At 59.9% G+C, this 21,986-nt stretch overlaps 5 protein-coding genes across 5 annotated transcripts; all 5 read left to right on the plus strand.

Moving 5' to 3' along the window:
* Window positions 1–319: 319 nt before the first annotated feature.
* On the plus strand, window positions 320–3,520 carry LINJ_34_2980 (conserved hypothetical protein; the record flags this gene model as incomplete). The annotated part of the gene is made up of 1 exon (XM_001468762.1): window positions 320–3,520. One exon carries the CDS (start codon window positions 320–322, stop codon window positions 3,518–3,520), a length of 3,201 nt encoding a protein of 1,066 aa, XP_001468799.1.
* Window positions 3,521–4,082: 562 nt separating this feature from the next.
* LINJ_34_2990 (conserved hypothetical protein) lies at window positions 4,083–4,718 on the plus strand (the record flags this gene model as incomplete). Its single annotated transcript, XM_001468761.1, has 1 exon — window positions 4,083–4,718. The coding sequence occupies one exon, from the start codon at window positions 4,083–4,085 to the stop codon at window positions 4,716–4,718; it is 636 nt and encodes a 211-aa protein (XP_001468798.1).
* A 1,055-nt stretch (window positions 4,719–5,773) lies between these two features.
* Window positions 5,774–9,247, plus strand: LINJ_34_3000 (putative aminophospholipid translocase; the record flags this gene model as incomplete). Its single annotated transcript, XM_001468621.1, has 1 exon — window positions 5,774–9,247. One exon carries the CDS (start codon window positions 5,774–5,776, stop codon window positions 9,245–9,247), a length of 3,474 nt encoding a protein of 1,157 aa, XP_001468658.1.
* A 1,198-nt stretch (window positions 9,248–10,445) lies between these two features.
* Window positions 10,446–18,092, plus strand: REH2 (RNA editing associated helicase 2,putative;with=GeneDB:Tb927.4.1500; the record flags this gene model as incomplete). The annotated part of the gene is made up of 1 exon (XM_001468622.1): window positions 10,446–18,092. The coding sequence occupies one exon, from the start codon at window positions 10,446–10,448 to the stop codon at window positions 18,090–18,092; it is 7,647 nt and encodes a 2,548-aa protein (XP_001468659.1).
* A 1,224-nt stretch (window positions 18,093–19,316) lies between these two features.
* LINJ_34_3020 (conserved hypothetical protein) lies at window positions 19,317–21,230 on the plus strand (the record flags this gene model as incomplete). The annotated part of the gene is made up of 1 exon (XM_001468623.1): window positions 19,317–21,230. The coding sequence occupies one exon, from the start codon at window positions 19,317–19,319 to the stop codon at window positions 21,228–21,230; it is 1,914 nt and encodes a 637-aa protein (XP_001468660.1).
* Window positions 21,231–21,986: the final 756 nt, after the last annotated feature.

The raw sequence follows: 21,986 nt of genomic DNA on the forward strand, positions 1-21,986 counted from the left end.
GTTCGTGCTTCTCATCGGCCCTGCTGCCCTCAGAGGGCCGCTAGAGGCATGCCTTTTCGCTCACTCGCTCACCCCATCATCCCCTCTTTCGTATCTCTCGCCGATACTGCACTGCGACTCCTTCTCTTTTCTTGTTTCTCTTTGTGTGACATCAACGCCAATACGCTAAACATATACGTAGAGAACGCACGAGCGGGGACGCCTTGCAGCCCGTTTCTTTCTTTTTTTTTTGCGGAATGGTCATCTTGGTGCGTGGGCAAGCCTTTGCGACACCCCTGTTTCCCTTCCTCTCTCTTGATACGCACCCGAGTTTTGTTCAATGTGGGGTGGACTCAAGAAGCGCACCCACTATGGCGACGTGTTCAGGCGCTGGAGTGCCTGTCAGGGACTGGATGTCCTGCGCACGGCGCTGTACAAGGAGCCACGCCCGTGGTACATTGCCTACACACTCCATCAGGCAAATCACCTGCTGCAAGATCATCACTGTGCGCGTCTGCTAGCATGGAGCACGTCCATTGTGGAGCTCCGGCCGAGTCTCGCTAGCAAGCAGGAAGCGTATCGATATACGCAGGAGATGTTCAGCATTTTTGTGCGGCATCACAAAGTGGGACAGCAGAGCCTGTACGAGTACATGCGACTCTGCGCGGTCGGCAAAGACCTTAGCTCGGCGTTCGACTGGTTCAAGTACTGGCAAGAAGCGCAGCTTGGGGCGCACGACACGCTGAGCTCGCTCAGCTGGTTGTTGCGAGTGGCGGCCCTCTCGCCAAACGACGAGCGCGTAGAGGACATGGCGCTGACCGTGCTGGAGCTCTACACAGAACGCTTTGCGCTCCCCTCAGCAGACACCACAGCGAAAAACGCGGCGGCAACAACAGCAGCTGCCTCCCCTTCATTGACAACTACGTTGCGTCATTTTCAGCCTACCACTCCTGTTGAGGAAGCTGAGCTGCGGCGTTTTTTTTGTCTTTTTCAGCAACTGGCGCCGCGAGTGGAGGCGAACGCGCAAGTCCGCTCGTTTTTGGAGACACTGCCTGTCTCTGCTACAGAGGCTCTCGCGGATTGCGCTGTCACTGGCTGGCCAACCGATAGCGCACACCGTATTTTCCCTCAGTTGGAGCAACACATCAGCAGTGGCCTCACGAAGGTCTGTCTTGGCAAAAGCAGCAATGCGCCTGGAGACGAGCCGCGGCGCATTGGCGGCGATTCTCTTCCACGGCTGCGTGACTCGCTCCTGCATCCCTCCTTCCTCGCAAAACTCGAAGACAGCGCCGCGCGGCACAACGCTGCGGCGGTGGTGGCTCTGGTTGAGGACTACGAGGAGCACGTCCGGCATGAGCGCGAACGCACGGGCAGCGGCCGTGTTCCGGCGGTGCGCAAGCGCACTAGCGAGGGGGAGGTGTGGCGTTTGTACGCGGACCCGACATCGATGGCTTTCCGCCGCAGGCTCGTCGAGGAAGGCGGGGTGACACCGGAGCTGTATCACTACCTCATCGCCGCACTGGCAGCTACCCAACCCTCGGCAGCTTTGCGCACATTGACACGAATGGAGGAGGCGCAACTGCGGCCGCTCGATGTAACGCGTGCGACGGTCCTGGTGGCTGTTCAGGACTGTGCCGAGGATCGCCTTCGGCTCTTCCAGCAGCAGCTGGAAGAAATGCGCCTGCGCGCTCGCCTGGATGAGGACTACGATATCGTGAAGGTGGTGGAGGCGTACTGGAAATACGATTACGTGGACTTCTTTCACTACCGCAACGCGCTTGAAAAGAAAGAGTTCTACGAATTTCTTCTTCACCGGCTAGGGCCACAGGCGCTTCAGCAGCTGCTTCTCGATGCCAAAGCACACGGACCGACAGCAACCCCGGAGGACTTGGTGCTTCTCGACGAGGACCTGTGCACGGCCTCGTATCGCTACTTTCGGGCTCAAGTCGGCCGAAGCGCGGTGGAGCGCGCCCTGGACGACATCAGCACCCACATGCCAAAGCTGGACATGGGGCTTGTCGGCACGCTGCCGCACTTTGGCGATTACTGCATGGACGGCGACGATAGCATCGCCCATAGCACGGCCGCGCTTCAGGGTCTCGTGCAGCCTTACGAAACCATCTACGTCCTGGACACCTCCTTCGTAGAGACCTCCGAAGCGTTTCTCGCGGTGGGTGCCGCGTCGCCGTCGCTGGTGCTCGTCCCATACCTGTGTCTCTTGCAGCTCGCGGAGTCGGTCGCCAACGCCGACCGCTTCGTCACTTTTGACCCGGCACTGCAGCAAATGACACGCGCGGAGCCGTTTCTAGCCTCGCAGCGACTGCGCGGGCTGTTCGCTATGATTTCCGCCCCTGCCGCTTCGCGACAGGCAGGCGCGGGGCGGCGCACGCGTGTCCTGCACTTCACTGAGTGCATTTGTGCTAATCAAGTGGACCAGAAAATGCTCGACGCCCTCGGTCTTTCCCCGTCCTCCAGCGACAACGATCAGCTGCTTCTCGTCCTAGCAATGCTCAGCTCACTCAAGGCGCCAAAGACTCGCCTCGTCTTGTGCACCGACGATGCACAGCTCGTCGAGCAGCTGGAATGCTTGCGAGGCTCCTCGTTATTTGGGTCCGCAGTGGACGTGATTCGCACGGCGCCGCCGGAGAAGCTCGATTTGGAGAAAGATCTCATCAACGACAACCCTGTGCTGAAAGGCGCCGACGAGTGGGACTCGGCCGAAGCGTTCGAGCCCCGGCTGCGCATTGCCGCTGACTTGCGTGCGCTGAGTGAGGACAAGGACTCCGCGGTGGGTGAGCCACAGACGGTCGCCGATTCGACCGTCACCGGCAGAGACGCGGTGAGTTCCTCTCATGGCGAGGTGGCGGCGGGCGTGGAAGTCGGCGCGTCGTCGAACGTGCCGATGAAGGTCCCAGTCACCGTTAGCGGCGGCATAGATTCCCCTTGGCTGGAGCTTCTGAAGGAGGATGAGGAAGAGGACGCCGTGGAAGTCGCGAGGGCCGCACCTGCCTCTACACGAGAGGTTGCATCAACAAGTGCGACAGCACCGCCTCCCTTACCGGGCATGTCACCAGTGGAACAGGAACGCCGCGCCCGCTTAATGGACCTATATGAGACCCCATTTGACGTTGTGCCCGTTGGCGTGCGAATGGAAGAGGCCTCGACTGTCGGGTCGGTCTTTACAGAGTTCGACTCGTTGGAGCCGGAGCTGCGGGAGGCACGCGCGGCGGATCGTGCGGCGGCGCGCTCGTCGCTCTCCCTCGAGGACAGTAAGGCGAGCAAACGCGGCGGCGTAAAAGCTCGCAGGCGTCGCCGCTCGGTGCTCGAGGAGGAGATGCTTGCCAATCGCGGCGCATCCAACAAGGACCGCTTTCAAATGGCGCGCCAACTGTCCAATTGGAGCGGCGGTCGCGTCCCCTTCAACCTGCGATACCGCGTGGTGGAGGCCAACGTTCGTGATCCACGTAACTCGCACCTGCGCAGCGCCTACGAGGCAGCACTGGCAAAGAAACGGTTCAGTTTTAAGCAGAAGCACGGTTAATGGTGGGCGCGAGAGCGCTGTAGCCCTGGAGAGCACTTTCGGCTCGTGCTTGTGCCAGAGCTGTAGGCCATGCATGACGACTGTTACTATCATCTCACTGTACACTAACAGCGGATAGCACGTCCTACATTCCACCTGCTCGGATACACAGGCTTTTCTGCAGAGCCGACAAGGACGAGAAGACCGGGAATGGGCAACTTGCATGCCCCTCTCCTCTGTCCGTGGCACAGGGTTGCTGCACGACTTAGGCATGGCAAAGCGGCTCTTTTCGTTGGTGCTGTTGGTTTCGTTCAGCGCCTACATCCTCTTCAGGGGCGAGAAGCACAGCTTGCGGCTCCGCATCATGCCAGCGCCCCAGCGCACTTTACAGCCATGCGCACATCTCTACCTTTTTTTTTTGTTTGTTTCCTCCTCTTCTCCATAACATGGTAGCCTTTTGTCGCCTCACCGCCGTCGGTTTCCCAAGAGGGGAGGAGCACCTTATGGTGAGCCACTGCACCGGAAGGGATCGCTGCAGCCCGCCCGAGCCTGTGCTTTGTGACTGGCGTGTCGTCGAGGTAAAATGGCAGAGCAGCTAGGCGCCTCCCTACCCACTGGCAGTGCCGCTGCAGCCGAGGGGTCTGCGACGGCGGCGGCAGCAGCGACAGCGAACTGGTCGTACGTGCCCCTGCCGTCGTCGACCACCTTCGACTACTTCACAGAGCGTTACTACCACCAATTCAGTATCCGTGACTGCAAAAAGGTGAAGGGGAACGACTGCCGCATTCTCCAGCACAGCAACGGGTTGTGCGTGCTCTGCCTCGATCCTAATCATGAACTTGTGCGGCGCTGCGCGCCCGCTGATGCGGGTGTGACGGTGGCCAAGGTGGCGTTCTTCAAGGGTCGCACCGCTATCTCGCCGGAGAATATCCAAGTTGTAGGCAAGAAAAAAAAGAACGCACTAGTCTGCCAGAATGACACGAAACTCTGCAGCATTGTGCTCTCGGACGGGACGGAGTACACAGTCCCCGCCTGCGTGAACGGGTTCGTGCTCGAACTGAACGCGACATTGCTGGAGCAGCCATGGATGGTGGCAGTGGCACCCACTGCCGAGGGTTACTTGGCCATCATCAACCCAACCTCCAAGGCAGACTTCAGCGGTTATGAAAAGATCTGGACGGCCACCGGCGGTGACGCGGTCGGCGAAGACGAAGATTGAATGCAGACACACGTAAAAGTATACAAGGCCACACTGTCCTCTCTGGCTCATCGCATCGAGCGCGGTTTGTATGGATAGCTGTTACGTATCCCCCTCCGTGTCTCTGTGTGGCACAAGGCCTGTGCGATCGATTAAAAAGTGCCAGAGAGACTCGGGCAACCAGCAAGGGGGACTTTGTCCTGCGGTGCGGCTGACACCCCACACCAAGCTAGGAGATGAGTCCCGCAGCTGGGGTTGGAAAGGGAACTTGCAAGGTCGTGGTGGTGACGTGTGGAAAAAAAAAGAAGCAGCAGCCTTCTTGGATGTCCTCTTGCTGTGTCGGCTGGTTCTCCTGACTCTCTCTAGGTGCATGGCAGCTGCTCGGAGAAGGGGGAGGGCGCGGACCTCGCACGCACATCTCAGTCACTCAAATGGACGCGCACACACACACCAACCTTCCCTCCCCACCCTTGCACGCACTCAACCCTCGATTCGACTTCTCCACATCGGACCTTCATTGCTCGCCTTTTTTTTTTCGGTCTCGCCAGAAGCCGAGAGATGGTGGCGCCGGCTTTCACCTCCCGCTCTTCCCCCTCTTCCCTCTCATCGCCCTGTTCTCTGTGCCGTCACTGGGCGCAGGCGAACTGGACGCAGTGCCACATGCCCGCCCCTGCGCATTCAGAGCAGAAGTGCACATCACAGCTACCCATCACGTCTCCCTTCGCATCAGGGCGTTCTCCCACCTGCGCACTGGTCGTGTATTTTGTGTGTGTGTGTGTGTTTTTGCGTGCTATTTTATGAACTCGCCGTGTGCAGAGCTCGCCGGTCACACACAAAAAAGCAGCCTTTGCGTGATCGCATAGCCCCGCCTATTGCCGCCTACCAGTTGCGTCGAAACTCACTCCCGCAACTCCGCTTCCCTAGGTGGTTTTCGGCACCTTTAGGGCCATCTCAGCAGTCTTGTGATTCCTCATCTGCCTTAGCGGTTCCTCTGAATTTTCGGGTGACCGACGTGCGCGGCGGGCGAGGTTGTCCCCCCTCCCCCCCCCCACACACACACGCGAAAAAATAACAGGATGCGACAGATACGCTACCGGGCGCTGCACAACGGTGCTGATGAAGACGCGCGAAGTCGCAACAGCAGCACCCCCAATATCTCCACGAGCAGCGCACATGGTCCTCAGCTGCCACAGCGGCACTGCTGTCGGCCACGTGATTTCGTGTTTGACGACTCCCTCAGCACTGGCGCGGCGGCGTCAGTGTTGGCCATTCCACAGCAGAAGAAACACAGTGTGCGACGGTGGCTGCGGGAAATGTTACATCTGCCGATCGCGCCGTCTCTCGACAACCGCCAAATCCCGTTTGGCTACTTCCCTGGCGAATGGTCGCCGGTCGGCTATCCGAGCAACGCGGTGAGCAACCGTCGCTACACGCTCTCCACGTTTCTGCCGCTGGCGCTGCTCCGTCAGTTTCAGAACTTCTTTAACCTCTTCTACCTCTTTCTGGCCTTCTCGCAGGTCATTCCAGTGCTGAAAGTTGGCTTCATCTTCACTTACTTTTCACCGCTAGTAATGGTGGTGTGCCTCTCGCTGATGAAGGACGCGCTCGATGAGTGGAAGCGATTCCGGCGCGATCGCATCGCCAACGTCGAGGTGTTCGAGAAACTCACAGGCGGCGGCGACGTGGTCACGGTGCGGTCGTCACACATTCGGGTAGGAGATCTGCTCATCCTGCATCAAGATCAACGGGTGCCGGCCGACTGCGTCGTGTTGCACACCTCCGAGAAGTCCGGCACGACGTTCATTCGTACCGACCAACTTGACGGCGAAACGGATTGGAAGCTGCGCTACCCGTTGAACTCTACCAAGGGTCTAGGATACGCCGAACTTGGTGCGCTGCGCTTCAACGTGCACTGTGGCGCGCCTCACAAAGACATCTACAGCTTCGCCGGCACCCTCGAACTGGCCAACGGACAGAGCGAGTCGATCACGATGGAGAATGCCGTCTGGTCGTCGTGTGTGGTGGCGACGGGGACGCTGGTGGTTGCCGTCCTATACACGGGTAGGGAGACGCGCAGCGCCCTCAACTCGACAAGCCCGCGTAACAAACTTGGCCTTATCGAGCGCGAGCTCAACCTAATCGCGGTTCTGTGCTTCGCGCTGCTTCTGATCCTTTCCTTTCTTCTCGTAGCGCAACAGCAGTTCCGTGGCGACTTTGCCGTCATGTTCGTGCGCTTCTTCATCCTCCTCTCGTCCATGATTCCCATCTCGATGCGCGTGAACGTAGACGTCGGCCGCCTCTGGTACTCGTACGATATGTCGCATGACCCCAACATCCCTGGCGCCGTGGCTCGCAACGCAAACCTTCCGGAGGAATTGGGTCGGCTGCGCTATCTCTTCTCCGACAAGACCGGCACACTCACAAAGAACAAGATGAAGTTTCGCGTGATGCAGGTGGGACCGGACACGGTGCTAACGGACCGCTTCACTGATCAGCTGGCGGGCGCGCTGCAGGAGTACTTTGGCACAGGCAACTGGGGAGCCGGGGCTCGGCTCATGCTCGGCAACGTCTCCGCGCGAGTCAGCGTGAGAAATTCGAAGCAATGGAGCCGTGATGTGCAGCGCGTTGGCGACCTTATCAGAGCCATTGTCCTGTGCCACAATGTGAGCCCAGTGGTGATGGAGGAGCCGTTGGCCCTTGGTACCGACGACGAAACAACGGCACCGGGTCGCGGTGCGGCTGCGGCTGTGCCGGCCACAACCGATATGAGGAGTCAGCCGACTGACTACCAAGCCTCCTCGCCAGACGAGGTTGCGCTGGTCAAGTTCTGCCGCTCCCTCGGTATTGTCTTGACCTATCGCGATCTCACAACGATCGCCTTCACCGTTGGCGGCGGTGCGCAGCTGCACACGTGCACAATCGTCAAAACGTTCCCGTTCTCGTCGGAGCGGAAGTGCATGGGCATCATCCTGCGCGAGCGCACTGGGAGCTGCAGTGGCGGCAGCTCACAGGAGACCGTCAAGTTCTACATGAAAGGCGCAGACGTGAAGATGGCGTCGGTGGTGCGCCAATCGGAGTGGCTGGACGAGTGTTGCCAGGAGCTGGCGCAGATGGGCCTGCGAACGCTCGTGTTTGCCAGTCGAACGCTCAGCGAGGAGATGCTCGGCGCCTTCCTGCAGCAGTACGAAGCCGCCATTTCAATCCTTGGTGAAGGTCGCGCAGCAGCAATCGAGGCGGCGATGAAGCTATTGGAGACGGACATGACGCTGACAGGGGTGACGGGGGTGGAGGACGAGCTGCAAGACGACGTTGTCGTCTGTCTCGAGACGCTTGGCATGTGTGGCATCAAGGTGTGGATGCTCACGGGTGACAAGGTCGAGACTGCCATCACCATTGGCCGCTCGACTCGGCTCATTCCCCGCCACTGCCGCATCGAGTACCTGTGTGGGATGGCCCCGGCAGACATTGGTCACCGCCTGCACGAGCTGCAGGAGGAGTTTTGCTGGGGCGTGACGTGCGGCAGCATAGTGCCGCCATGGACGCTGGTTCTGGATGGAAGCGCCCTGGCGTACTGCCTCTCCCACGCCTCCTTCTTCGCGGACGTGGCCAGAACCGCCTACTCGGTTATAGTGGCGCGATGCTCCCCGACGCAGAAGGCTGCGGTGGTTACTGTAATGCGTGATAGCTGTCGTGACGCGCGCGTCGCGGCGATCGGTGACGGAGGCAACGATGTGTCGATGATTCAGGCCGCCAACGTGGGGATCGGTATTGAGGGGTTGGAGGGGAAGCAAGCAAGCATGGCCGCTGATTTCTCCATTACGAAGTTCTCTCACTGTCTACGACTGATCATGTGGCATGGGCGGAACTCGTACCAGCGCACGTGCCGACTCAGCCAGTTCATCATGCACCGCGGCATCGTCTACTCGGTTGTGCAGACGGTCTTCTCGGTGCTGTTTGCCGGGACGACCATGTCTGTCTTCAACGGTTATCTACTAATGGGGTACTCCACCGTATTTACCATGGCGCCAGCCTTCGCATTGGTGCTCGACGAAGACTTCAACGAGTCGGACGTGCACGAGTACCCGTTTCTCTACAAAGATTTGCTCAAGGCCCGCTCCATGAACACCCGCACCTTTCTGCAGTGGGTGTGGGCATCGTTCTTCCAAGGAGGGGTCATGATGCTGATGGCGCTACAGCTCTTCAAGTCGGACATGTTCCAGATTGTCACGATCGCCTACACATCGCTCCTCATCACCGAGCTGGCCATCGTTGGCGCCACCGCGCATCTTCGCATTCTCTGGCGAGAGCGCCGTGCTCGCTTCTTTCTCTTCTTGTGCTCTGAGGTGGTGTCTCTGCTGATGTTTTTCCTCGCCGTCGTCGTGTTGCCCGACACGTTCGATAGAGACTTTTTCTTTTCGTGGAGCTGCTGGTGGCGCGTCGCGGTAATCTGCCTAGCCAGCATTGCACCACTCATGATATTTCAAATGGTTGGCAAGTACATATTGTTCAACCCGCGCATCGCCGTTTCCTGCATGGGATGTCGGACGTGACACTTGTGCATCCGTTCCATGATTGACGGCTGCAGAACCTTTTTTTTACCGTTCCTGCCTCGTGTTCGCTGTCTTAAATCTGTGCTTCGACACGGTCGCTGCAGCGTTCCGTCACGCGTCTTTGTTTTCTTTCACTCCTTTGAAGCCGACAGATGACGGAGGTAAGCGGAGGGCCAACAGCTCACCGTGCGCGGCATCTCAGGGTCCAGTGCACTTCCCCACCCCTCCCCCCCGCACAAACACACACACACACATTATGTCTGTGTGCGGAGGAGCGAAGCGGCCGCTTCCACCCCCCCCCACCCCCTACCACTGCTAATGCCGAACTACCTCCGGCCGTGACAAGATCCAGTACCCACAGCGTAGGGATGTCAGTGCGATGTATCGCTGCTGACGCCGGCGGTGTAGTCGTGGATGGGCGCGGCTGTGATGCGACCAGCGAGGCACTGGTGGGCAGGGTTTGAGGCAAAGGCCACGCTCTCCGATGGCCGGGTCGGCGCACTGCTGCAAGGCGCGTCTGTGCGACTGCTTCGCACCACGCGACGTGCCCGCTGTGGCAGCCCCGGGGGGGGGCGGGCGATAGTGGTGATTGCGTCGTTTTTGGAGGACAGAGAAATGGACTCACATTTCAAGCAAAAGAAAGGGCCGCCTAAAAATCTCGTTGGGGCCGTTTAACGGCACTCTTCCCCACGGGGCTCACTCGTCCCTGCTTCCCCTTGCCTAACTCCCCCACCACCACCACCACCACCCCACTCCCACTCCACCGCAGCCTTCGCTCATGTTTGTTGTGTGTTGTTTGGGGTTCGTTTTTTCCCTTTGCTGCCCTCCTTTCCCGTCTGGCGCGTCTCGCTCGCTTATGTTAGCCGTGCATCTCTTCTGTTGCGGCGCTCGCTGCCGCCCTCGGTCCGTCTGCACCACGCCCGTGCCGCACTTTCCAGGCAGAGAGAGCACAGCAAGCACGTGCAAGAAGGGGGCAGTCACAGGAAAGTGAAAATGAAAAGAAAAGCGGAAAGAGAAGCCAGACACGCACATGCACAAAGAACCAACAAGGCGCAGTGGAGCGCGATGCAAGAGCATCTCAACCGACAGCGAACGTTTGGCGAGGGGGCGGAAGGTAAATCCGCGACGGACCCCTCGCTCTCTCCCATGACGGTACGCCACTGCTTATCATGGTGAATGCGTATTGCGGCACGCAACAATGTTCTATCCGCTCTACCCTTCACCCCCTGCGTTTTCGCTCATGTTGACTCTGACCTTCTCCTCCCTTCATGATCTTCCGCTCATGTGCGTGCCTGTTCGCTTGTGTCTGCGTGCGAGCATGTTTTTTTTTTTATTTGGGCGTGTAGCAGTCTGTCTCTCTTGCTCCCCCACTTCCGTCCTCCCGAGCGGCCTCGGTCCATGTCTTGGGACGGGTGGCAAGTGGAAGAGAGCCAATCGAAGAGACGAAGCCTACTGTGGAGGAATCATCGCTGCACGAAACGGGGCGTTGATTTGCGTGTCTCGGTCCAGCATGCGCTGCGCTGGCCGCGCTCGCGCGGCGCTAGCGTCTTCTGCGGCCGCATCAGCGGCAGTGGAGCGGGACCTCGAGTATGTCGCCCGCACACTGCCTGCAGCAGTTCGTCCGTCTTGTGCGGTTAGGGCAAGGCTGCCGCTGCTGCTTTTAAGCTGGAAAAGTGTCCTTGGCAGCGTCTGCAGCTCCGTTGGAACGTGCATGGGCCCTCTGCACTCGTCATTGCGGCACTTCAGGAGTTGTACAAGCGCACCCGAAATCATCGAACCGGAGGAGATCAACCTCATCGACGCGCAAGAGACGTGGGCCTGCTCAGCGGAAGCTGACGCCTCCAAGGCCGAAGAAAGCTCAAGCAAATCAGCATCGACGTCAACGCTCGCATGGAGCGCGGCTAACTCGCCGGCACTGCCCTCCGTCTTTGCTGATGTCAAGGTAGTGGACCCCTACGCACGGGCGCGGATGCTCGGCTTCGTGCGACGGAATCTCACTGCGGCTGCGCAAGCACCCGACGACAGCTCCGACGTCGCCAGTCCCGCGACTGCCGGCTTCCAGACCGAAGCGGTCTGTGGTGGAGAACTGTTTCACGCCCGTCTGCAGCTTCCCGTTACCAGGACGGCTCGGCAGCTTGTTGAAGAGATAAGTGCTGCTGGCGGCTCGGGTGCACCCAGGGCACTGTGGGCACACGGAGTCGCCAATACGGCGAAAGAAGCTGAGCTGCTAGCCGCCATGCACGCGGAGCAGATGGCGGACTTACTAGGGTATCACGTCTTCTCCCTCCCATCAAAGCAGCACAGGCACGCCGAGGCAGCACGCGCGGCAGGTCGCTACGCTTCCTCGCCGGAGGATAAGGACAGTGGCCCTTCGACAGAGCAGCGGCTGGCGCAGTGGCCCCTGCCCTTGAGGCGCGTTTTGACCGACGAGGAAACGGAAGGCGGGGAATGGCAGCTGGTGAACACGGCGTCTTCCCTGCGACACTACATCTCCACGGAGCACACGTTGCTGTCGCCGTGCCTGCTGGATCCCAAGTCGCGATTCAGGATCGAGGCCCTGTTCGCGCGTGCACCTCACGGCTGCCCTTCCTTTGCGCAACAGCTCAGGACTGAAAAGGTGCGTACGCTGACAGCGAGCAGCGCGGCTGGCGGCGGCGAAGAGGCGATTGTGGCCCGACTCGTCTTGCCATCACAGGTGACGGGTATCACAAACTCCTCGATAGATCTCGTCGCCTCTGGCAAGGCGATGGAGCGGTCAACAGCGGTGCTGCTGGCCTGCATGCACGCAGAGCTCCTGCTGGATGCCGTGGGCGTTTCTATTTTCGACGACGTGGTGACTCAGAAAGCGCACGCTATGGCGGCCTGGAGCCACGGACGGCCCGCACCACTACCAGGCGCAAAGCCAAAGAATCCGTCGCACGTGCACCTGCCACAGCCGCTGAAGGAGCTCGTCGTGGCGGCAGCAGGGGAGGGTCGGTCTCGCACGTCGTCTCGCTCGGCTGAAGAGGACTGGTTTCACAGGCATACGATTGTCACGGAGCAGAGTGGGAGCTTTGTAGAAACGGTTGTGGGCGAGTCCACCGCGGTGGAGGACATCACCGCGTTTCTCCACACCCACGGGGCCATGCGGGCCGCAGCGCCGTTTCTGCAGGTGGCAATCGGTTCTCGTGTCAAGTCCACAGTACTGCTGCCCTTGCCGGACCTCTACGGCATTCGCGGTGGCGTGGGGATCGCGTCGAACGCGCATGATGCTGACACCCTCGCTGCCATGCACGCACTGGATGTGCTGTGCATGCTCGGTGTCCCGGTAAAGGCTGCGGCGGCGATGGACGCCGCGTGGAAGCGCGCTCGCCGCGAGCGCATTCCAGACGTGCCCTGCGAGTCGGCGGACGTCTCCACGCCGAGCCCCCCGGCGCGCCGCTGCACTGCCAAGAAGTTAACCACGCAAGTAGCTATAGCCGCAGTGGCCTTACCTGAGGTTTTCGAGTCCGCGGACGCAGCGCAGGCAAGCTCCTGCAACAACGCCAGCACATCCACGCTGCCGCGGCGCCGTGCGGTGAAGCGCGCACGACTGGCCTCGGATGCATCTGCACCGGACGAGAGCATCCCGCAGGCAAACGCAAACGGCACGGCTGCTGCCTCTCCGCCAAGCGTGCCCGTGGTCGCGACATCGAGAGAGACTGAAGAGAAGCGGCTGGCAGCGGTGCGGGCCGTGGTGCCAAAGGAGTTCTGGGACATGCAGGCAGACAGCCCTGACGGATACATTATGATTGCCCCTGGCGTGCCGGAGGGATCTGCGATGGCTGCGTATGCAATTACATCCCCGCGCAAGATGGACAAGTCGGCCAAGGGACGCGTGTTGGACTACTTAGCGACCGTGGGCCGTCGCCTCGACGATGTCACCGTGGTGCGGCAAGCCCTCAGCGAGGAGGAGACGGAGGGCCCACCGCGGCACCGGTGTGCACTGAAAGTGCCAGTGCCAGCCGTTTGCGGGGAAGCTCGCCTCGCGCTAGGCGAGGCAGACACAATCGCCGACGCCGAAAACGCCGCCTGTATGCACGCGGAGCTCATCCTGGACACACTCGGGGTCTGCCTCTACACGGACCCTGTGAAGCAGAAGCGGCACGCCGCGGCATGCGCGCAGTGGGGTCGCTGGGCGCCATCGACTCCTGGTGAAGAACAGCCGAGCAGCACACCGTCCCCGCCGCCGCTGCGCCGCGAGCACGCCGGCTCGCTACACCGGGAGCGCCAAAAGGAGCCGACAAGAAAGCGGGGCAGCCGCCTCGGTACGTCGCAGAGAGCGGCAAAGACGGACGCATCCACGGCAGAGATGGCGGAGCAGGCGGCGTTGGTGGTGGACGCTGAGGCGTTTGACGACGTGGTGGAATCGCAGCTCGACACCGTCAGCAAGAACCGCGTGCAATACTACCTACGGTACGAAAACCTCAAAGCACCGTCGATCACCTTTACCACCAACATGGGGCACAGCGTGCTCCTGCATGTCGCCACCTGGTCTCTTCCGGTACCTGCCCGCTTCGGCAGCGAGACGGAGTCACAGAAGTGCCTGGAGTACGCTGTCAAGGGTGCCGCCTCGACCCGGAGAGATGCGGAGCTGCTGTCGTGGATGCATGCAGAGCGCACACTGGACTATCTCGGCATCCCTCTCTTCCCCAACTTGCCAAAGTTGCAGGCGTATCACGCCCAACGTGCGCAACTAGAGGGGAGGGTTGCCCCGGCTGTCGTCACCGGGCCGACGGCGCCGCTGCCTCACCCCAGCGAAGTACCTGTGAAACCACTGCGGTTACACATAAGCTTCTGTCGCGTTGATCTGACGATTCCGCCACCGCCGTGTCCGTCGACGGACATGGAAGGCAACTCTTGCGTGCCCCCACATGTATGGGAAGCTTACGTGGAGGCGTGCGCTGTGTACGTGCTTGCGAAGCAGATGGCGCTGAAGAACAGCTACTACGAGGAACAGCGGGTGCCGCCGACGGGCGACGTCGTGATCGATGCCGCCCTCGCGGAGGCGGAGGCGAAGCCCGTGGATACAGACGCCCGATTGCGCTTCGCGGCGTACTGCATGACGACGCTCGGCAAGTTCGTCCCACGCTACGATGCGTATGTTGTCGGCCCAATCCATCACCGTCTGACCTACGCCACAGTTCCACTCCCCGGCTTTGACTACCTGCTAGGGCGTGGCGTGGGGCCCAACAAGGTGGTGGCCAAGCGGCGAGCCGCTATGCACGCCTTGGCGATCCTGCGGCGTGTCGACGAGTCGTACGACGACACGTTCCAGGTGGTCAAGAGCTTCGTGCAGAGAGCAAATGCCGCGAATAAGGTGAAAGGGGATGCCCAAGCGCATGCCGATGACGAATTCGACCTCGACACCTTCAGCACCCTACCTCTCATCAACGCGGACGCGGAAAGCTCCCTGACGAGGCAGGAACGGCGCCACCTCGACCGCTTCAGCTCTCTCTTCGTCACCCAGTCGGCGTGGTATTCGAAGAGTAGCTGTTTCACCTTGGACGGCAAAAAGCGCGCCGTTCGCATGTACACTGTGTGCTTCGATCTGCCGGCCCCGGAGGAGCGCCAGCTGGTGCGTTTGTTGCCGAGAGGAGAGAGCGAGTCGACGTGGAGGCGACAGCCCTCGGCGGATACGGTCAAGCTCGAGGTAGAAAGCGTCGAGGCGACGGCGCCAGATGCGACTCGCGTGAAAACGGGCGCCATTTTTTCCGCGTGTGTCTCCATCGTGGATGAGGGTGGTCAGAAGCTGACAGCCAGCTGCAGTGGTGGTGGGCGCGTGGACAACATGCTCAGCGCGTACGAAAAGCTGTTCACGATGATGGATGGGAAGTTTCCGGCGATGAAGTTGATTATGGAGCTGTTGAAACAGAACCCGTACCTGATGCCGGAGCTGATCCCTTCGCTGGCCATCCCTGATGCGGTGCGGCAGCGGATGCAGGCGTGCCTGCGTAACCAAAAAGACTTGACCGCTGCGATGACCTGTTCAGACGGAAAGGCGTCGTCGGCAAGCCACAAACCTAACTTGGCCGGCAGCGATAAGGAGAAAACGGGCGGTGAGGCAGAGAACAGCTCCGCCGTTGCGCACCAGTCCTCCTACAACGATGCGGAGGAGTCTGCCCGCCTTGTCGAACAACTGCAGCGGCGCATCACAAACCCCGTATACCTGGAGAAGTTTGCTACCAGGCGTGCGGAGCTGAGCATTGCAGAGCACAAGCATGAAATTCTTGAGGCGATCCGCAGCAACCCCATCACCATCATCTGCGGCACGACGGGCTGCGGTAAGACGACGCAGGTGCCTCAGTACATCCTCGACGAAGAGACGCTCAGGGGTAACGGGGGGCGCTGCTCCATCATTGTCACGCAGCCACGACGGCTCAGTGCCGTGTCAATTGCGCAGCGCGTCGCGGCAGAGCGTCTGGAGCCGCTAGAGGAGTCGACCGGGTACATGATCCGCTTCGACTCACGCAAAGGTCGCCACATCACCTTCGCCACGACAGGCCTTGTTCTTCGGTTGATGCAGTCTGACGCGCTGCTTAGCAGCTACACCCACGTCATCATTGATGAAATCCACGAGCGGGACATGAACTCCGACTTCATCCTGATGCTGCTGCGACAGGTGCTCGAGAAGCGACGCGACATCCGCATTGTCCTGATGAGCGCGACCTTGCAAGCCGGTGACTTTCAGGCGTACTTTGGTGGGGCCCCGCTCATTCAGGTTGAGGGGCACATCTTTCCGGTCAAGGAGTTCTTCTTAGAGGACCTAGTTCCGTTCGCGCGCGAGCACAACTGCCTGACGCCTCTGCTCAAGGAGGCAGCCGGCGTTGCGGGGAGTGGCGGAAAGAGAGAAGGCGATGCCTCAACGCAGTCAGAGATTGGTGGCGCGCGTGCCCCCGTCGTGGTGTCAAACGCGGACGACGCGGCGGCCAGCACCCCTCCCCCACGCTACGGCTTTCTCGAGGCGTCGACGCCAATCGACTATCCTACCATTCAGTTCGCCATTGAGCAAGCGCTCCGCATGATCGACATCGCCGACTCCTCCATCCTCGTGTTCCTGCCCGGGTGGGAAGACATTCGCAAGGCGCGCGATGTGCTGGAGCGCAATACGTCCTTTTACGTACTGCCGCTGCACTCGGCCGTGTCGGCTGAGTCGCAACTGAAGTGTTTCCTGCCGCCACCGCCCGGCAAGGTCAAAATTATCCTCTCCACGAATATCGCTGAAAGTGGCGTGACCATCGACGACGTCGGCGTCGTGATCGACACCGGACGTATGAAGCAAGTCGCGTATGCGACGCGGATGCGGACGTTTCTTGCAAAAACCGACTCGCGGGGCTATAACTCGAGCCGAGTCCAAGATGCTCCAGCTGTGGCGTCGACGTCTGTGGTGCCGGAGGATGCACAGGGCAAGTTCTCGCACTTGATGAACATCTACGCGAGTCGCGCAAACTGCGTGCAGCGCCGCGGTCGTGTCGGCCGCACGCGCCCTGGCCTTTGCATTCGTCTTTTCTCGCGAGAGCACTTCCGCAATTTGCACGAGTTTCAAACCCCGGAGCTGCTGCGCACGCCGCTGGACAAAGTCTGCCTCACCATCTTGAATCTCGAGGTTGGTTCCCCTCAGCAATTCCTGAAGACCGCGATGGAGCCACCGCTCGAGACAGAAGTGGAGGGCGCCATGAAGCGACTATACGACCTCGGCGCCACCGACGAAGACGGTCATCTCACTCCACTAGGGCGCCGCCTGGCAAAGCTGCCGCTCGATCCGGCGACTGGCAAGACCATTCTGCTCGGCGCCGTCTTCCGATGCCTCGACGCCGCCCTCACAATCGCAGCCACAGCTGAAAACGGCGTCTTCTCTCGCTCGTTCGATGTGCGCGTCTCGTCGCGCCTCCATCGGGAGGACCTTTCGTGCAACACCCTCTCGGACATTCTCGCCTCCGTGAACGGGTACAACTATTGGGTCTCCCTGCATCGTGGAGGGTCGATCGGGCAGTCGGCGGGGCTGATCAAGGCGCGGCATCTGAGCGTTCCGGCACTCATGCAGGCCACGCTACTGAAGCAGCAGTACTGCAACCTGCTCGTGGAAGACGGCTTCATCGGTAAAGAAGCGAAAGTGCTGCCGTCGACGAACCACTCTCGCTTCGGGAGCGATGATATGGTGTTTATCGAATCCTCCGAGCACTCGCGCAACTCGATGGACGTTGGTCTGCTGAAGTGTCTGCTCAGCGCCAGCGCGCTTCCCAAAGTCGCGATGGTTACGGGACCATTCGTGTTGCGGACCTTGTTTGAGAATTACATTCTGATGATGAACGACAGTGTACTGAGGATGAGCGGGCTGAACGAGACGTCGAGTCCGTTTGTGATCTACGGCGGGCTCATGAAAATGGCAGAGAAGGAGACACTCATGGCGCATCATCTAACCTCCGTCTCCCTCTGGTCAGTGCTGTTGATGAGCACGCGTGCGACCCGGATGGACTACGATCAGGAGCTCAAGCTCGGCATCATGAGCAACTGGATCTTTTTCCGCTCGAGCTACGCCACGATTGAACTTGTGCGACGATTCAAGGCGCTTCTTGACCGCCGCCTTTCTCGCAAGTTTGACGACCCGACGGACGCCGTCAACAATGCCCAGCTCGACGAGCTGTGCGAGATTCTGCGGGAGCTTGCAAACATGCGCTACCACCCAAATCGCCTGCAGCCCCCGTCTGTGGTGTGGGGCGAACAGGGGAAAATTCTCTCTCCCAACAGCAACGCCGATGACGACGCGGCTGGCGTGAAGAGTGCAACAGGAGTCGAAAGCTCTACGGAGAGCGACCTAGCCGAGTAACAGGCGCGCACGCGGCGCAGGAGGCCGGTGTTCAGTAGTTGTGGAAGGAGGAGGAGGAGGAGGAGGGGGGGGGGTGACGGCGAGCGGCCTCATCACTTCAGCTCTGCTCCGGCTCTGGTTCTCGTTTTCCCTTCGTCCTTCTTCTTGCTCGTTTGTGTGCGCAAGCGCACCTCCACGGCCACGGCGATTCGGCGTCACGGAGGCGCGTCATCAATGAAGTGGGAAACCGGTACGCCATCAATACCGCGTTGCTTGCGTGGTCCTGCTGTCGTTCGCTCTCTCTCTCTCTCCTTTTGTCTCTGCGGGGGCGTTGAGTGAAGGATGCATGGCAGAGGACGAAAGCAGGGTCTCGGCTGCTGCACCAGGTGTGCACTGGTACCAACTCCATGCCGCCAATAAAAAAAAGTCCCTTTTACCTCCGCCGCCTTCGACTTGCAGTTGCTATTCTTATGTAGGAATCGGCGCTCTTCTCTACGGAGGCCATATCCTGTTGGTTTTCTTGTGGGTGTGCTGCCGGCGTTTGTAACGCGGTGCACAGCAATCCCCTATCATCACAGGCGCTTCGGTGTAGTGGTTGTACTGTTGTCGGTGTGGGTTGCTCTCTGTATCTCTCTCTCTCTCGTGTAGGAACTTTCTTTTCCTTTTTTTTGTTGTTGTTACTTCGTGGTTTCAGACCTGCTTGTGTCTGTGCATGTTGCAGTGAGAGCGACCGTCGGTGGCTCGCCGGTCCTGTGCTGTGTTGGGGAACGGAGAGGCGATTTCGGCTGCTGTTTATGTTTGCCGGCCTGGTTCAGATGAGAAGACTCACCCAAGCATACATGTATATATATGGAAGGATTATGTGCACCCGCACTCTCGCCGTAAGTTCCGTTGGCACTATGTCCAGTTTAGGAAGTCTCGAGTACGCGCCAGCGTTCCTCTTGCCTAACTCAGTGCTCAGGGAGGAGTACGGAGGCACTGCGACAATGCCCCAAGGCCGCTCACTCGGATACGGTGTTGACGTTAATGGTTGGCCCTGCTCCCTTCCTTCGAGATCTCATGCGTCTCTGTCTCACCCTATTACTGGCCTTTCGAGCAGGAAAAGGGCTTCCTCTGGAACCGCACAAAAGTGCGCATCTTCACAAACGCTCTCACTTGCGCACGTGAGCCTGGCCTCACTAGCGGACATTCCCGGCTCGTGAGGCCTCTGACCCTCTTCGTGGGCTACTAGATGACTTTTCAGCGATGGACGACTTGCACTCGCCGTTGTCAGGGACGTTCGCGGCCTCTCCGCATTACCTCGGTGGGGTGAGTGATTCCTTAGCCCACTTGCCGCCGTTGTACCAGCTGCTTTCTTTGGGTGGTGTTTTCTGCGTGATACACCTGCGTAACAATGCTGTCGTGACATGGCTCGTGGTGCAGTTGCACAGTTCCATTGGCACTGAGGCGATGTGGCCAGAGGAGTACAGGGCCACATTACGGGCCATGACCTTCACGGAGCGGCTATGCTTCACACTGTACGGTGCCGCGCTGGCGGCGGTGGCCGTCGTCCTCTTCCGCGTCTTCTGCCAGGATGCTTGGAAAATTGGCTTGAACGCAGCTCAGATGTTCCCTGACAAGAAGCTGCCGACAATTGCCATGGTGGTCCTCATGTGCGTCGCCGAGGGCATCCGACTGCAACAGGTGATTGTGCAGGAGTTATGCACTCCTGGGTCGCTGGCGAGACTCGCCATGCACGGCTTCGACGGGATCGAGGAGAGCGAGTTCGACCAGAGAGTCTCCGAGAGCAACACCCATTTTGTGATTCAGGTTGAGCTCCTTCGCGCCTACCTAGCGCAAGCATGCGTCCACCGCGTCCCTGTCATTCTCCTCGCCGGGGCCTACCGCTTGTTTCGCGATGTGCCCAACAAGGCACATGTGGCGTTGCGGTGGTACATGGCGACTATGGCCGGCTTCACTATCGCGCAGGAGATGCTCGGGATGTACATCCGGTACGTCTGGACAGACTGGAGCCTGTGGGCAATGGTTATTTGGCCCCTCGTCTTCCTGGGTGTTGTGAACTACGTGTACGGTCTGTCAAAACGGGCTGGAACGGTGGTGACGATGTCGTCGACGAACTGTGTGACGGAGGCATTGCGTGGTCTTGTCACGTGCGGCGCGCTGTGGCTCATCGCCTCACTGATAGTTCTCGCCTTCGTTGTGAGCGTGCACGAAGAGCTGGTGCTTATCTGGCTCTTCATGTCGCTCATGATCCTGTGGACGCCTGCTATTATCGATGCGTGTGCCACCGACTACATGGCGTTTCTCGCCATTGGTGCGGGGTGCACGGTGTATGCCATGGGCGGCGTCTCGTCCGTGTGGGCGAGCGCGCGCTTTGGTGCGCTGCACTTCTTATGGTGGTTCTTTCCCTCTCTCTTGTACAACGCGACGCTGCACCTCTTCGCCTCCCGCTACATCGCCATGACGGTCGCGGCTTCCTGGTTTTTGTGGTCGCTGGCGCCTCCGAGCGAGCTCTTGAAGAATGCCGAGTCGGCGGCGGAGCTGGGCCTAGAGGATGGTCACGGTGTTGTGCACCTATTCACGGCACGCGTGCTGTGGCTCCGCGCTGTAGCGGACTTCCGCACCCTGCCGAAAGGGTCATGGATTTACGGTCTGACGCAGGGGGACGGCGAGCGCGCCTTTGATCTCATCCTCCACGCGGCGGCCGCGGCGTGCGCTGTGTGTATCGCGATCAGCTTTGCCGTGGAGCGCCGCTTCACCGCCGAGGCACGTCTTGCGTGGCGGCAGCGTGACATCGTTAGCGCCACGCCGGCTGTGCTGCTGCGTAAAATGATTCGCACCGTTGTGGTAGTGGGATGCGTGGCTGCCTCGGCGGGGATGTGGTGGGTGGTGCGTCATTACGTGCTACCGATGTGGACGCAGCTACTGCCCGACATGATCAGCAAATTACTCGCGACGGTGGCGGCTGTGACGGTACTCGGCAATCTCATGGACATGCACGATAGTATGTACATCGCATGTATGCGCATTCTGGGTCTGCCGGACCCGCTTATCACGATTGATGGACCGGCGGTCGCCAGCGACGACCTGGCCAGTTCCGCCACCTCGAAAATGCCCACAGAAGACAAGGGTGTCCACCCTAGTCGAACGTTTGAGTAGCGGCGAATGAAACACGAAAATCGCGCCCGAGAGAGGGGCACAGGGAACAACCAGAATGAATAGGGAGTCTGGTCACTTTGGTGTGTTGTTGTTGCGCAGTGCTCAGCCGAGAGGCGTGCTGTCCATGTGCGTCCGCCGCACTCGTTTGTGTGTGTGTGTGTTCGGTGAGCATGTCCTGATGATGTCGGTAGCCTCAGCGCGGCATCAGGGTCCAGTACCCACACACGCTCTGTGGGGTCGCCAACAGGCGGCGCAGGCTGCCCTCGGAGACGACGGACGGAGTCTTCCGTGTCAGCGGACAGCTTAGTGCGGAAGAGACCTGCGGTCGTGGCCAGGGCTCTACTAGGTCACTACAAATCGTGTGGGCGATTCGGCAAGTATACGCATCCACCTACTTTTTTTTTTCTGCTTTCGCTGCGTTGCGGTGATGTCGAGCGTAATCCTGGACTGCACGTGTGCCTTGCGCGGTGGGATGGCAATGGGCTGAACGACGCCAGGCAGTGTTCGTCGGCCCGGCTGCTGGACATGGCCGTGGTGCAACTGAGGTAGGAGAAGTGTGGTTGTGTGTGCGTCTATTTGCGCACTTGTGTGGAGGAGGAGGATGTCGAACGAAAAAATGAAAGAACCGTTGTCGCCCTCGCATGATGAATGCCGCTGCTGCTCTGAGAGACACCTATCGTCGTGTGCCCCTCCTTGTCCAAGGAGGACATCACTCATGCCGTTGTCTTCATGGCCATGCATGGGTGGTAATTGCTG

This window comes from Leishmania infantum, chromosome 34 (assembly GCF_000002875.2).
Source record: "Leishmania infantum JPCM5 genome chromosome 34".
NCBI lineage: Eukaryota > Euglenozoa > Kinetoplastea > Trypanosomatida > Trypanosomatidae > Leishmania > Leishmania infantum.